The 14,996-nt window shown below is 47.8% G+C and overlaps 1 protein-coding gene across 12 annotated transcripts in view; it reads left to right on the top strand.

The window, feature by feature from the left end:
- Window positions 1–14,538, top strand: part of MTMR3 (myotubularin related protein 3) — a 152,128-nt gene extending 137,590 nt beyond the window's left edge. For 8 of the 12 annotated variants that reach the window (XM_087423981.1, XM_087423975.1, XM_087423979.1 and 5 more), the window contains 9 exons: window positions 480–675; window positions 1,345–1,530; window positions 4,122–4,292; window positions 5,520–5,665; window positions 6,444–7,851; window positions 8,971–9,081; window positions 9,554–9,642; window positions 10,432–10,458; window positions 12,345–14,538. In XM_087423981.1, the coding sequence (XP_087280107.1) occupies window positions 480–675; window positions 1,345–1,530; window positions 4,122–4,292; window positions 5,520–5,665; window positions 6,444–7,851; window positions 8,971–9,081; window positions 9,554–9,642; window positions 10,432–10,458; window positions 12,345–12,516 (2,506 nt within the window). In that variant the 3' untranslated portion in view covers window positions 12,517–14,538. The remainder of the gene's footprint in view (window positions 1–479; window positions 676–1,344; window positions 1,531–4,121; window positions 4,293–5,519; window positions 5,666–6,443; window positions 7,852–8,970; window positions 9,082–9,553; window positions 9,643–10,431; window positions 10,459–12,344) is intronic. The other 4 variants (XM_004429796.3, XM_004429795.3, XM_004429797.3 and 1 more) reach the window with 4 other exon arrangements.
- Window positions 14,539–14,996: the final 458 nt, after the last annotated feature.

Raw genomic sequence — 14,996 nt, 5'->3', positions numbered from 1 at the left:
GTTAATCTCTTACTGTGCCTAATTTATAAATTAAACTTTATCATAGATATGTATATATAGGAAAAACCATTGTATATATAAGGGTTTGGTACTATCCGTGGTTTCAGGCATCCACTGGGGGTCTTGGGATGTAACCTCCATGGATAAGGGGGAACTACTATATTGGGTATATACCTACCATGGACTGAAAAATATTAAGTATTCTCTCTGGGAAATTAGTTATAAGATTTTTGGAACAAAAGGTGGTCCTGTTAATTACTGTCCTATTTCTGAGGCTCTCCTCTATTGCATAGTAGGGCTTGGGTCTCATCCTTGTACGTGCTTTATAAAGATACAGAAATTTTCTGTTTGTTTTGGCAGTGTTTATTTGGAGGGAAAAATCTTTGGGAATTGCTTTTTAATTTGACAGGTATTTGGCATGATGCAGTAAATCATAAAAATCAGCATTTCTTTATCCCCTTCTGTTTTTTTTTTTTTAGTTGGCTCTCAGCTCTTGAAAGCACAAAATGGCTCCATCACCTCTCTGTGCTTCTGAAGTCGGCACTTCTGGTAGTGCACGCCGTGGATCGTGATCAGCGACCGGTGCTAGCACACTGCTCAGATGGCTGGGACCGAACCCCCCAGATTGTGGCATTGGCTAAGCTCCTACTGGACCCTTATTACCGAACCATAGAGGTGGGTATACTTCAGGATGAGTTGGGGAAACCTCAGAGGGTTTTTTGATCTATTTTGATCAAGGTGGTTAGGTCTAATGAAAGTGAAATTTCTTTGTTTTTAAATCATTGGTCCTTTACCTTGAACTAAATTGTGGTGGTGCCTACCACAGTTCTTGTGCCTCTTAAAATGGGGCAGATTGTGGATAACAAGGTATTGAGAATACAGACATGTTTTCCTTTGTGGTCTATCTACTTGGAAAAGTTTTGGCTGCCTTAGGAAAATGGGGCTTCTATAGAAGGATCTTGCCATGCTTATTATGGTAATGGGTTTAGATATCACCACAGAGTGTTCTTTGGAGAAAGAACCCTACTCTGAAATAACCACCTGTTGGGTTAAAGATGTAAGAATGAAAGAGGCTAAAAATATAGACTCAAGAAAGGCTTAGATAAACGCTTAGTTAGTATCCTTTTGATGATTATGGAATGGAGCTGAGGGAATTGGGAAATTGCCCTAAGCATGTGTCTCATCAGGGATGGAGTCTTTGGCTGTAGGGCTGGGTTGGGGCTCCTGTTGGGTTTAGTGGGAGGCTGTTATAAAGGGATCGTTGCCATTGACACCAGGCTCAGGACTGGTGTCACAGTTTGGACAGACAAGCACAAATGGTCTCTCCTGGGTGCTTCCCTGCAGGGTTTCCAGGTTCTCGTGGAGATGGAGTGGCTGGATTTTGGCCACAAGTTTGCTGACCGGTGTGGTCATGGGGAGAACTCGGATGATCTGAACGAGCGTTGCCCAGTGTTTCTGCAGTGGCTTGACTGTGTTCATCAGCTTCAGAGGCAATTTCCTTGCTCTTTTGAGTTCAATGAAGCATTCCTTGTGAGTTTGGGCTTGTGATTCTTCATTTTGGGGACCTTCTAAATTAATGCGGTTATCACCACAAATGTTAGTGGGCCAGTTTTCACATGAAACTGTGCATCCTTTTTAGAATTGAATAGGGGAGCCATTCTTTCTCTCATTTTTTTAATTAAAAAACAACAATCATAAACAAGTGTTTATTCAGTGAATCCAGGTGTACTAGATTTGCATAATTTGAGTTGTTTTAAACTTAGCTTTTAAAATAAATAATAGAAGCCTCAAAAAAGCAGTTAGAAATAGAAACAATAGAATGTCCCCTGCTCTCTCCAGTCCATTTACCAAACCCCCTACATCTGTCCCACTTTCTCTACCCCCTCTCCTTTGATGGAGGATGCACTATCCTTACCCTCTTCCAGCCCCTCCCTCCACTTGTGCACCACCTCCTACCCCTCTCTCCTGCTCAGCTGCATGGCTGCAGCATTTCTCTTCTCTGCCTTTTGCATCAGCATATTTCCCTCTCTACCAGATCATTGCCATCAGCATACGAACATGGTATGGTGCCTCCCATCTCATCAAAACCCTTTCTCAGTCCTGCATCCTCCTCTACCTATTATCTCATTTCTTCACAGCAGAGCTCCTCAAGTCTTCTACATTTACTATCTCAAATTCCTCTCTTTCCACTCTCTTGAACCTACTCCAGTGGGGTGTTTACCCCACCACTTTACCAGAGCTGCTCTTGTTAAAGTGACCAGTGACCTTCATGTTGCTAATCCAGTGATCAGCTCTCAGTCTTTATCTTTTTTTTATTGAGCTATAATTGACATAACATTATGTTAGTTTCAGCTGTACAACATAATGATTGGAAATTTGTATATATTGCAAAATGATCACCACAATAAGTCTAGTTAACATCCATCACAATACATAGTTAGAAAATTTTTTGTGTGTGATAAGAACTTTTAAGATCTGCTCTCTTAGCAACTTTCAAATATGCAATACAGTATTATTAACTATAGTCACCATGCTGTACATTACATCCCCACGACATATTTATTTTATAACTGGAAGTTTTTACCTTTTGACTGTCTTCATCTTCTTTGATGCATCATTAATATTTGGTAAGTTGAATCACTCCTTTCTTGAAACGCTTTCTTCAGTTGACTTCCAGCACACACTGTTAGTTCTCTTCTACCTCACCACCTGGTCCTCTCTCCTTTGCTGGTTCCTCCTTACCTCCCCAGTTCTGGATGTTGGAGTGTCCCAGGGCTCAGCCTCCAGGCTGTTCTTGATGTACACTTCTCTCTGGGGACTGCATCTAGTCCAGTGGCTTTAATTGCTATCTGTGATTCCCACGTTTATACATCTTCAGCTCAGACCTCTCCACTTAACTCCAGACTTACCTATTCAAGTGTGACTACTCAGTATCTCCACTTGGATGTCTTAATGATATTTCAGACTTACCATGTTCAAAACTTAGTTCTTGATTTCCACATCTCCCCACTCCAAAACCTGATCTTCCAGAAGTCTTCCAACTCAACAAATGGCAACTCAATCCTTTCATTTATTTAGGGCAAAAACTTTTATGTCATCCTCAACTCTCCTCTTTCTTTTATACTCCACATTCAATCTGTCATCAGATTCTGCAGCTCTGCTTTCAGAATGTATCTAAAACCTGATTACTTATTGCTACCTCTACTGTTCTCACACTGGTCCAAGCCACCATCGTCTGCTGCTGCAGTTCCAGAGAGTCAACCTTCTAAAACATAATACAGACCATGTCATTCCTCTGCTCAGAAATCTTCAATGACTTTCCATTTCACAAGAGTAAAAATCAAAGTCTTTAAAATGTCAGGCAGGGCTCTCCTATAGGTTACCTGTCTAGCCTCATTTCCTACCATTCTTCTCCTTATGCAGTGTCCTTTAGCTCACCTCAAGACCATTGTGCTTGCTCTCACCTCTGCCTGGAGCATCACCCCTTCCCCCTATACCCACATGACCTGTTCTTTTGCTTCCATCCCGTCTCTGAGGGTGATGCCTTGCCACAATGCCCTGCATGTGCCCTCTCCCTCTTACCCTGCCTTATTGTTGTCCAGAGCACTGGTCACCCCTTCCCTACAACTAGAAAGAGCTCCAGCAGGGCAAGAGGGCTGTCTGATTATTGTTGCATATCTAGCACCCATAGAAATGTCTGGGGTGTGTGAGGTGCTCAATAACGATTTGTTGAATGAAAAACTGTTTAGAAGTGTGCTCTCAGTTCAGACTTGGGTTGCACACTGCCTGCTTTAGTACCCAGTTTTTATGCTCTGTCACTCTTGAGGGTGGTTGTTAACTTAGGACCTCAGAGACTGTTTGCCAGGGAGGCCAAGAGAAGTGGGGGTTCCAACGATTTATCTTAGCTCTTTTGACTCAGGTGTGATGGTGGTTGGGGTTGGCACTCTGGAATTGGTGTGTGAGAAGGCGGCTGTTGCGTGGCTTACTTGGTTCCCCCGTCTTTACTGAGTGCGATCTGAAGTGCTCTCATGGATGTTGTGGAAGGGTGGCTTAGGTGGGCTGACCTTCCCCCTGAGAATGCATACCCTATTGCTTGATTTTGCCTCGTTGGACTCCCATAGGTGAAACTGGTGCAACATACCTATTCCTGCCTCTTTGGAACATTCCTGTGCAACAACGCCAAGGAGAGAGGGGAAAAGCATACTCAGGAACGAACATGTTCTGTGTGGTCACTGCTTCGAGCCGGCAACAAGGCTTTCAAAAACCTACTCTATTCCTCTCAGTCAGAAGCCGTATGTATCCTTCAACCTTTCTTCCCTGATCAGAAGAAGGAATTTGGGAGTGGGGACATATGGGAGCCTTTTTGAGTAGTGACTGTTTTCTCAAAGGTATTTTTGTTGTCTCTGGGTGGGTTGGTTCCTTTTTTTCTCTACTGCTGTCTTGAGAAAGGCCTGTGTCCTGGTGATGCTCTGGCTTGTTTCTGACCACTCTTTGTTCAGGGTGGTTTGATTTAATACACATCTCTACTTTGCCTCTCTAGACACGAATCTTTTCTGGCACCTCCACCAGAGCTTACTTACTCCTAGTGTGTTCTGTCTAATGAGTGGAAGAGGCACTTAAGTTGTTCCCTGGATGACCCTGATAGCTCAGAAGGAGCTGCCATCAGGCCCCCAGCACCCTTCCAGTGTCGACAAGCAGTGATATCCACTGCAGCTTCTATCTCAGAGAGCAGAAAACTGTGTGACGTTAGCATGTGTGTCTGTGTGATTCTCTGCTCACATGGAGAACTGGCAGGTCCTTTAAGACTTTGTTCCTCAAAGGAACGCCTTCCGTTAAGCAGAGAAAAGTAGGCACTTGCATCTGTGTGTAATGTGCCTTTTGTCAGAATGCATCTTAAATTCTAAAGAAGTCAAAGGGAGGCTAATCAGAGGTTATATTGCTTCGCTGGACTATTAATATACCTTTCACACATTTAAGTAGTCAAAGGAAAGATTTAAGCTAACTGCTTCTCTCTCTCCTTCACTGTGCCTGCTGGGGAAGTAACAATACAGGAAGAAAATTCCTTCCTTTTCACGTGATTAATTTAAATTATCCCATAAAACAGGTTTGACAGTGTCTTCTGAAGCCAAGCTTTTCTATCAGGGAACAGACAAGCACCATCTAACAGAATGACTCACTTGCTTATGCAGTAAATGCAACAAATTAAGCTGAGGAAAGCCAGTCATTCAATAAAGGTGACCTAAGAAATAATTGGTGAGAAATGGATTTTTAAAAAATCCTTTAGATTTTCATGCCCAGAAGAGTCTTCACAGGTGAAAAATGTTGCCTCCCCAAAATCTCTAGTCCTTTATAGGCCCTCTTGGGAGATAGACCTGCATCCACTGATGCTAACTCCCTTTGGAGATTGTGCAAGACCTGCTGGGTGTTCCAGCTTGGTGCTTGTTCTTGACCCATTTCTAGACAGTTCTAAAAGACTCGTTGGGACTTGTTTAAACCTGTGTCCACTGCTCTCTCCTCAGGTGCTGTACCCTGTGTGCCACGTGCGCAATCTAATGCTGTGGAGTGCGGTGTACCTGCCCTGCCCTTCCCCGTCCACCCCTGTGGATGACAGCTGTGCACCATACCCAGCCTCTGGCACCAGCCCTGATGATCCGCCCCTGAACCGGTGAGCCCAGGGTTGATGCTAAGTCCTCAAGTCCTGTGTGGGTTATTCTTGTGTTGGGACACGCCCAAGGATGGTCAGAGATATGACATTGTCTGGCTCCCTACATCTTTCTTAGGTCTAAAGTTTTCTCAGGGAAGGTATAAGGGTTCTGGGCTACGAGGCCATAAGAGCCTCATTTTCTGAAGGGTGTTGGGCATTGTCGCTATATCGCTCTGCTGAATGCACCAAGCAGTTTCTCAGTGATGGAGCAAATCCTCTGGGTTCCTTGTGACCCTCTGGCTTGAATATCAGCCACTACTCTCTGCTCCTCCCTCCCTGCCATGATTTGTCTTCTTGGGCTTGAAAGGCAGATGCTGTTAGATGATAGACAGTTTGGCTTTAAACTTGTGAATTAGTTTTATTGAATATAGACTGATAAATAATAAATTAATTAAAAATATTGTAATAGTAGAAAATAAACAATGCTACTTTCCTTTGCCACTAGTTGAGAAACACAGCAGTATCATGAACATCTTTTAAAATAGCATTTGCTGTTAGCTTATTGGTATGTATCGGGCATGGGGTAGGCGTGGTGTGAGGGGAAATTTGTGGACTAGAAGAAGGACTCCTTCTGGAGATTTGCCTTTCCAGCAGTCTGAGCCTCACTTCAGAGATGCCATAGCTCCTTGAATAGTGATAAAGGACCCATTTATGAAACAACTGCCTGTTAAAACCTATTGTCTCCTACTTCCCTCTGAACAGCCTCAGATTCTCATTTCCCCCAAACTCCTTTTTTTAGGCTACCAAAGACTAGATCATTTGACAATCTGACCACAGCCTGCGACAACACAGTGCCTCTAGCCAGCCGGCGCAGCAGCGACCCAAGCCTTAACGAGAAGTGGCAGGAGCACCGGCGCTCACTAGAACTGAGCAGCCTGGCTGGTTCTGGAGAGGAGCCTCTTGATCCTGACAGCCTGGGGAAGCCAACCAAAGTGTTGGGCGGTGCTGAGCTCTCGGTTGCAGCTGGAGTGGCCGAGGGGCAGATGGAGAACATTTTGCAAGAGGCCACCAAAGAGGAGAGTGGGGTAGAGGAGCCTGCCCACGGGGGGAGCATCGAGATGCAGGAGGTCAAAGAGGAGGTGCTCTTAGAAAAGGAGAGCAGAGGGAAGACCCGTGAGGGCTCGGCCATTGTACTTCATCAAAACCCAGAACTGGATGCTGCTGCTCTGAGGAGCCATCCAGGCACCAGCCTTTCTCGGTTCTCGCAGGGTATTCCTGAGCAGCAGGGTGGGCACAGTGTTCTTCCCACTTCTCTCCAGGAGCCCCCCAGGGGAGAGGATGTCCAGGAGGTCCTTGTAGAACAGCCTCAAATAGGAGCTATCGCAGAGGACAGGGAGGAAGCACTTCTTCCAATCCCAGTAGATGCACAAGTTGGCTATGGTACCTCACAGTCAAGTTCTCTGCTTCCCTCCCAAGGCCCATTTGAGGCCAGAGGACCAAACGTGGACAGCTCCATGGACATGTTAATGGAAGATAAAGTGAAGTCAGAAAGTGGCCATCTTAGACCTTGCCTGGTAAACAGTGGCAGGTTCAGTGGCAAGGACATGCTTCCTCAAGCCTTGGAGCCCAGGCCTTTGGAGAGGAGCCTGGCAGAGAGGCCCCATGTGGGATCTCTGGTGCATAGGACTTCCCCTGGCAGCACCCACAGCCCAGTGCGTTCTCCTTGTGCCTTGCCTTTAGCTGAATGTAAAGAGGGGCTTGTATGCAATGGTGCCCCAGAGACTGAAAATAAGGCCTCAGAGCAGCCCCCAGGGCTTAGCACCCTCCAGAAGTATCCCACCCCTAATGGGCACTGTGCCAATGGGGAGGCTGGTAGGAGCAAAGACTCACTGAGCCGTCAGCTGTCTGTCACAAGCTGCAGCTCTGCCCACTTACAGTCAAGGAACATGCACCACAAGTGGCTGCACAGCCATTCAGGGAGGCCGTCTGCAACTGGCAGCCCTGACCAGCCTTCCCGCAGCCACCTGGATGATGATGGCATGCCTGTGTACACGGACACTATCCAACAGCGCCTGCGTCAGATTGAGTCAGGTCACCAGCAGGAAGTGGAGACCTTGAAGAAACAAGTCCAGGAGCTAAGGAGTCGCCTGGAGAGCCAGTACCTGACCAGCTCCCTACGCTTTAATGGGGACTTTGGGGATGAAGTAGTGAGTACACCATGGTGCCTCCATAGCTGCCCAAGGCTGGGTGCCCTTTGTGCCTGGCGCATGGTGATTGGTACAGATTTCTGAAAGAACTGGAAAGGCCCAGAGTAGCCCTGTTGAGAGAGGCTGGAGAAAGGCATGTGAATGGCAGTCTGCCTCTTTCTCTTCTCTGCCTTGCTTACTTTCCACACGTGTCCTATTTAGGCAGTTAGAACAAGGAAGAGAGTTAGCACTCACTACGTGGTTGGTCAAATCTCTTTGGCGAGAGGAACCATATATCTTAAGAATGGCTTGAACTCCTGGGCTGAATGACATTTGTAGGGCAATGTCGAATTGTAGGGCCTGTCCTACCCCAGTAGCTAGTAAACTGTTAGTCTCCCCAAACATGGGCTGTAGCTGTGAAGGTTTAGTTGTTTTTTAACAGATACTGTACCCACCCTGTGGCAGGTGATGGCAGTAGAAACGAGGAGAAGGGATTGGTTTCTAGCACTGTTGAGGAGTTAGCACTGATGGGGCCTGGTGACTGGAAGTGCAGGTACCTGAGGGGAGATTTTCAAGGAGTCGTTCTCACTGGGTCCGTCTGACTCGATGTGTTCAAGTACAACTGTGAGCCTGGCTCTGAAGCAGTCAGCGTACATTAAAGGCGGGCTCATCCAATGACTTTGAATTCAAACTGACTTCTCGATTTTTCTTTCATACTAATGATGGTTTCTCATTTTCCCAAAGAGTCCTTTAGGGAAAGGAGGACATGCCCAAAGCACTCAGTTTGAACACACAGATGTAAATGGCAGGGTTGGATTGACAGGCTCTCTGGAGCAGCTAACACTCAGTGCCCACTCCATTCTGGTCTCTTCTGCCCCACTCACTTTCTGGAACCCAGAGCCTGTCTTTCCACTCCAGAGTCACTACACACAGCCTTAGACCTGTGTATCTCTCTTCCAGCTGAACTCAGCCCTATCTTTGCATCTGCTCAACCCACTTCTTGATGGCTGATGCACCTACAGATTTGGCAGCCCTAATACCCAGGCCCACCCAGAGTCCCAAAGCGTTCTTTACCAAGCCCTTTCCTCTTCTGGGAGGAGACTAGGTTCATTCTCTTCAGCTGTGTTTGTTTGCCAACAGACTTCAATCCCCGACTCGGAAAGCAATCTGGATCAGAACTGTTTGTCTCGCTGCAGCACAGAGATTTTCTCTGAAGCCAGCTGGGAGCAGGTGGATAAACAGGACACAGAGGTACAGGCTCAGCCCCTGTTCTGAGTGCCATCCATGCAACTCTTTTGTGGTTCTTCTCCACTCCCATCCTTTCCCCATGCCCCTGGCCAACGAATGACCTCATAGCACACTTAGCCTTGAGCCTCTGTGAATCTCAGCGCCTGTGAAACCCCATCAACTGTAGAATTTCTGAGCCTAGGAGACTCAGCAAGCTGGTCCTCTCTCCTCTTTGCCTCTATGAACTGGAGCCTTACCAGCTCTCATAGCGACCCAGGGAGCTTCTGCCTGCCACTTTATCTCAGGGGAGTTTCGAGTCCCCTCCAGGGAAACGATTTGGACGCCTTTCTTGTACTGCTGACATCAGACCTGCTAGGCTGGTGCCACCAGAGCCAGTGTGGTCATTATGACTCTTGGCTGCCCCCCCGCACGGCTCTGCTGGCTCCAGCTGGATGGCCCATCTCCTGTCACTAACCTGGCCCCATATGTTTTACAGATGACCCGTTGGCTCCCTGACCACCTGGCTGCTCACTGCTATGCGTGCGACAGCGCCTTCTGGCTTGCCAGCAGGAAGCACCACTGCAGGTGCCATTGGGGTGTGTGGTGGGGTGGGCAGGGATGTGGAGGCTGAGATTGGCCCTTGGAGCCTGCAGATGGAGAGATACAGGCCTTGGGCTGGCACTGTTCTGGCTGAGGCAGACCCTGGGTTTACAGGACCCTGACTCATCTCTTGTGCCTCTGAAATTGGTGTTTGCAGAACTGCATTTGGTGTCTTTCTTCCAATTCAGAGTGATCATGACTAAATTTTGAAATGTGCAAATGATGTCCATTTTTGTTTATTTTGCTTCTTGGATTGGTGGAGCAACAGCCACCACCAAACCACCATTTCTTATTCCTAGAATAAAATTTCTTCCCATTCAACATGCTGCTATGAGCAAAAATAGTTTTCCTGCTGTGGGCAGGGAACTGCATTTTCCTACTTCTTACCCTGCTCCCTGACCCCAAATTTGTTTTCCTTGTGCCACTGGTGAGCAGACATAGCTGGGGGGCCTAGTAGGGACAGCTGAGGACATAGTCTTCAATCCTTAAGTCTTCTGACTTCTTTCTTCCTTCTCAGTTGGTGTACTGAGTTGCTAGGGGTGCTTTGCCCCAGCTGGGGTGGTGACTGTCTGGAGGATGTTCTTTGTTCTTGCGATAGGAAGTTTATCTGAATCATTACACAGCTCGTCCACACAAGTGAACCCAGATTGAAAATGAAACCACCTCTTTGTCTAGTAATGATGCTTCTAGGACTGTGTATCTCCCCACTCTGCACCCCAAGCCCAAATGTCTTGGTTTGGCTTCTCCTCTGAGCTCTTTCTCCCCTCCTTGCAGGGACACTGACCGTGTTGATCAAACGTGGTGAGCATTTGCAACAACCTGTCTGTGATGTCTGCACATCTACAATAACTTCTCCACACTAACACTGCCATTTCCTCTTCTCTGCACTCATTGGGATGAAGCCTGGGGCTGAGAGCGCAGGCAGGCAGGTGGGCTTGCGGGGAAATCAAAGCAGCTGACTAAGGAGACCATTAGGGCGGAGTCAGGCTGCAGCCATGTACTCCCCTCCTGACCTCACAGGTCAGGTGAGCCATCTTGCTTGTGATGAGAAGCATTGCTTCAGCAGGGGCTGGTCTTGTGGAGTAGCCAGTTGGGTTTTTAGAGCTATTTCTCTTGGGTCAATCATGCCAGAATGATGCTAGTGACTTCCAAATCAAACAGCATCACTGCTCCTATTTTTTTAAAAGAGACCAGGACTGAATAGAGGTGGTCTTTCCAGAGAACTGTTTTAGCATGAAGACTTTAAGGGAAGACTCCACTTAGGGTCTGTCAGGATCCCCTGAGAGAAGTCAGATAGAAAAGCTTAACTGATCAAATTCATGTCAGGCTTTGGAGCTGAACTCTAGAAGGTATGTTAAGTCAATGTAAACATTCAGAAATAGCTTTAGGTAATTCTTCTGTGTAATCACAGGTTCTTGCTGATTCATACTTTTCAGAAACAGAGTTGGGAGGTACTTAACTGCATTCTAGTAGATGAAGTTTTGTGTGTTTTAGTTCTCTGTCCTTCCATTGCCCTGTGTCTAGCCTTTTCCTTTTAGGCTATTCTTTTGTCCCCAAAGGGTATTCAGCATTCTCTCCTCCATGCCTAAGTGGTCCTTAATCCAGCAGTGGCTTTGCTGCAGTCTGAGGAGCATAAATGAAAAGGTAGTGAGTGGTGCTGGCTAAGAAGGAGGATTTCCCTTTAGCTGCTTTCCCCAAGTCTTTGGCGGGCTGTGTCAGGCTCCCTATAGTCTGTTTTTGGGCACACTGGGATTGATTTGTACTTTAGGGCCTGGCAAACTGGGGTTATAAGGTGAGCAGAAACTCATCCTCTGCCAGTTCCCTGTCCTGTTAGCTGTGAAGGGCATCTCTTTGGGTGTGCAGACCTGTGCTACACAGACACACCAGAGCTGGGCTTTCAAGTGGAGAAGGAGAGGGGGCCCTCAGGCCTGGGTGCAGTCAGGCCTTCAGATAGAGCTCTGATAGTCCCTGAAAATGCTGGGGGCAGGGGAGTGAGCCATAATTGACTGACACCTATCTAATAAGGGAGTGTGTGTGCACGTGTGTTTATCTGTCCTCTTGTCCTTTCACCCTGAGCATGTGTCACTGGTTGCTTGTCTCCTGGCTTTGCATGCTGGCAGCAGAGCAGTCCTAGATGGCAGCAGTCTGTTCTCCACATTGCTGCCTCTGAGCCTCTGGGGGAGTGGCCCTTTGGGCAAGGCTCCTCACTCCCCAGCGAGGCTGGATAGTTTCTCTCATCTGAGGGGCTCAGAGGCAGTTCCACTGGACTCGGGCCTCTCTGTGATGACAAGCTACAGAGAGCATTGCCCAGGTGGATGTGGCCACTGGGTTTTCCTGGGCCAGGACTTACTCATTGAGCTAGCAGCTGCTTCTGCCCAGGCCCCATTTGTTCTCATGGATCTCTCTTGAGCAGCATCCTTCTGTACACTTGGTAACCTTGAGCCATAGTGGTGAGGCAGCCAAGTGTCCTTGGCCCTAAAGTGCAAGTGGCGCGTGACTATGCTAGGTGGGGATCCCCTCCCTCCCTGCCTGGCTTGTTTCTGGGCTAGACAAATGAAAGTGTTTGATCTTAGAGGAGTCTCCAGCACATCCAAATTACATACAGTGAAGTTCTGTCTTCTGAAGTTGGTTTCCCCACTCCATACTTGTTCCAAAACTAACATTGTTTTGTTTCTTCTCATCCCAAGGAATTGTGGCAATGTATTCTGCTCCAGTTGTTGTAACCAGAAGGTTCCAGTTCCCAGCCAGCAGCTCTTTGAACCGAGTCGAGTGTGCAAGACTTGCTATAGCAGCCTGCATCCCACAAGCTCCAGCATTGACCTTGAACTGGATAAGCCCATTGCTGCCACTTCAAACTGAAGCTCAGTGACCTGGGGTGGGCAGAGGCCAAGCTGTTGTTCCTCTGACAGGCCCAGACAGCCCTGGCAGACTGAGAGGCCCGTGCACTTTGGAATGGGGGCATGGAACCACCTATGCAGAGTGACAGAAATTTGGGATGTACCACTGGATTGTAGATTGATTTTTCTTTCCTGGTTTTTTCTCCCTTTTCCATCCTCCCTCTGCCTCCAAAAAAGAAAAGAGTCCCTTGGTTGTCTTAATTTTTTTTTTTTTTTTTTGGATGGAAGACCAGAGGTTGCCAGGCCCCTTGTAACTATTGAGCTGCCTGCTGTCAGGTGATGCTGAAGGCTGGCTTGGTTCCTCAGGATGGGAGGGGGCCGGTCAGAGTCAGGAGTGGAGGCCTGAGATAGTGAGCAGGGAAGAAACCCAGTGCTAATGTTTGTGACCATTCCTCGTGCCAGCGCCACATCAGAGCTTGTTGGGAAAAGCCTTTGCTACTGAGGAGGCTGGAAGCATCTTCCCTAAGAGAACTGACCCAGGTGCCCTCTCTTTCCTGAGAGGCCAGGCCAGTCCCATCTTACAAACAGATAAATGGGATTGGTATTGGAGGGAGGGACACACGGACTCCCTCTGGAGAAGAAAGGTGTATGCTCCTCTGAGGCAAGTGAGAGGGGCTGGGAATGGGTGGCCAGCATGTTCTCCCCTGTGGGATTCTGTTTTTAACTTGACCCAGATTGTCTAGGGCTCCCTTCACTGTCATGGGTCTGCCAGGCTGTGTAGTGCTTCCCACTCTCAGGCATAAGAGTGCAGACTGGCTGGAGTGCAGTGTCCCGCTGCTGTGGCCAAGGCCAAGGCCAAAGCTTGCCCTGAGGCCAGGCACACTTGGAAGCCCCTTCTGAGGCCTGGTCCCCCAAACAATCTCTCTTCCTCAGCCAGCACAGGGAAATCCAGACTCAGGGTTCCAAAACTTCCCCATTCCCAAACCAAACAAATCATGGATCTCCCTCTTAAGGGGTAGAATCAGCCTTTTCGAGTGCAAGCCTCTGGAAAAGGGAGCACATCCCATACAATCAGCCTTCCTCCTCCTTCCCTTCTTGGGGCAGCGGGAGGGGTCCAGCAATCCCCCTGCCCTGCTCCTGTACTGCTGGCCAGCAGTGAGGGGCCACTTGGTGACTCTGCAGGGTTCCTTAGAGAAGTGACACAGCCCGTAGGAGATTCGGGGCACCTTTCCTCAGTAAGCTTTGATGTGGTCCCTAAAGAGCCTTAAATCAAGAATATTTGTGGTGGAGGTGGGTATAGGGAAGGGTGGAAAGGAGTTTAGGTTTGTGCTTTGTAATCTTGGCATCCATGTTTTGTGCCTGCCCTCCCTCTCGGGGGAAGGGCCATGCTTGGCTCTGCTAAAAGCTGCTAACTGGTACAGAGCGGATTGTGGTGAGCAGTGGGGGTGAGGCCAGGGAACTCTTCTGACCCTTTGGAAGCAGTTCCCTGGCCAAGGGCAAGCTGTGTCTCAGGAAGGTAGCTCCTGTGTGTGCCTGGGCATGGTTAAGACGTGGCCCAGAAGCCTTCCCCGGAGCTTTAGGTCCAGGCAAAGCCAAGAGCATCTGAGCACGTCTCCCGACTTCCCAGTGGCAGCAGGTTGCTCGGAGTTTGAATTTAGTGAAACAGGGTGTAGTTCTTCTCCACACTCTGTGTGGTCTGGCCGTGCAGGTAGGGAGAAGTCAGTGTAATTGAAGATTGTGCAGTTCCTAGTGACAGGTGCCAAGAGGTTATGATACGGGTTTCTGGGGTCTGATGTACAGTGTGAATAAATGCTTGCAGCTCTTAGCCCTTTTTTGATCAATGAAGCACTTTTTTATTAATATTTTTCTTTGTATGTAAAGGAGGAACCGTAACTCTCCGTAGCTGTACATATAACCCTTTTCTCCTAAAGAGGAGTCAGTCAGTGCTCCTATATTTTTCATTTTTTGTCAAAGCAAGAAGTAAATACTTTAGATCTGTTAAATATATAAATAAAGTGAATAAAGTTTAGTGTTTCGCATGGTAGCATTTGCTAACATGTTCTAATTCTTTTCCCTGTGGTTTATCCCTTCTCCATCCCTTTTCCCTCTTACACAGAAGCAATTTGAGGTGCTGCTGGGAAACTGAACTTTGGCAAAGGAAAACTACAGATTTCTTTTCAACTCTGGACCTTGGCAAGGAGCCGCACCATGATGCCCAAGCACTGAAACACATTTCCTTGATGGTTTTGCCCCTAACATCTCCACAGCTAAAAAGGCAAAGCAATCAGGCATCTTCACAATGAATGGTTCTTCCCTAGCTGAAGAACTGAGCATCAAGAGTAATTAAAAGTATTTCTGGCCTCCAGGCTCCTTTTTCTGCTGCTTCTCTGATTTTAGGGCAGCAAGTGCTCTGGCCCCTTAACCTCACCCCACCTAGGGAGCGTCAGCTGTGCCTGTAGCAGTGGTTAAGCACAGAGCCCTGCCTGTGTTGGAGAGTGAAAG

The sequence above is a fragment of the Ceratotherium simum genome, chromosome 35, assembly GCF_057802395.1.
Source record: "Ceratotherium simum simum isolate JZ-2026a chromosome 35, ASM5780239v1, whole genome shotgun sequence".
Lineage (NCBI taxonomy): Eukaryota > Metazoa > Chordata > Mammalia > Perissodactyla > Rhinocerotidae > Ceratotherium > Ceratotherium simum.
Note: the sequence above shows the minus strand (reverse complement) of the source record. Positions and strands in the feature narration are given on the sequence as shown.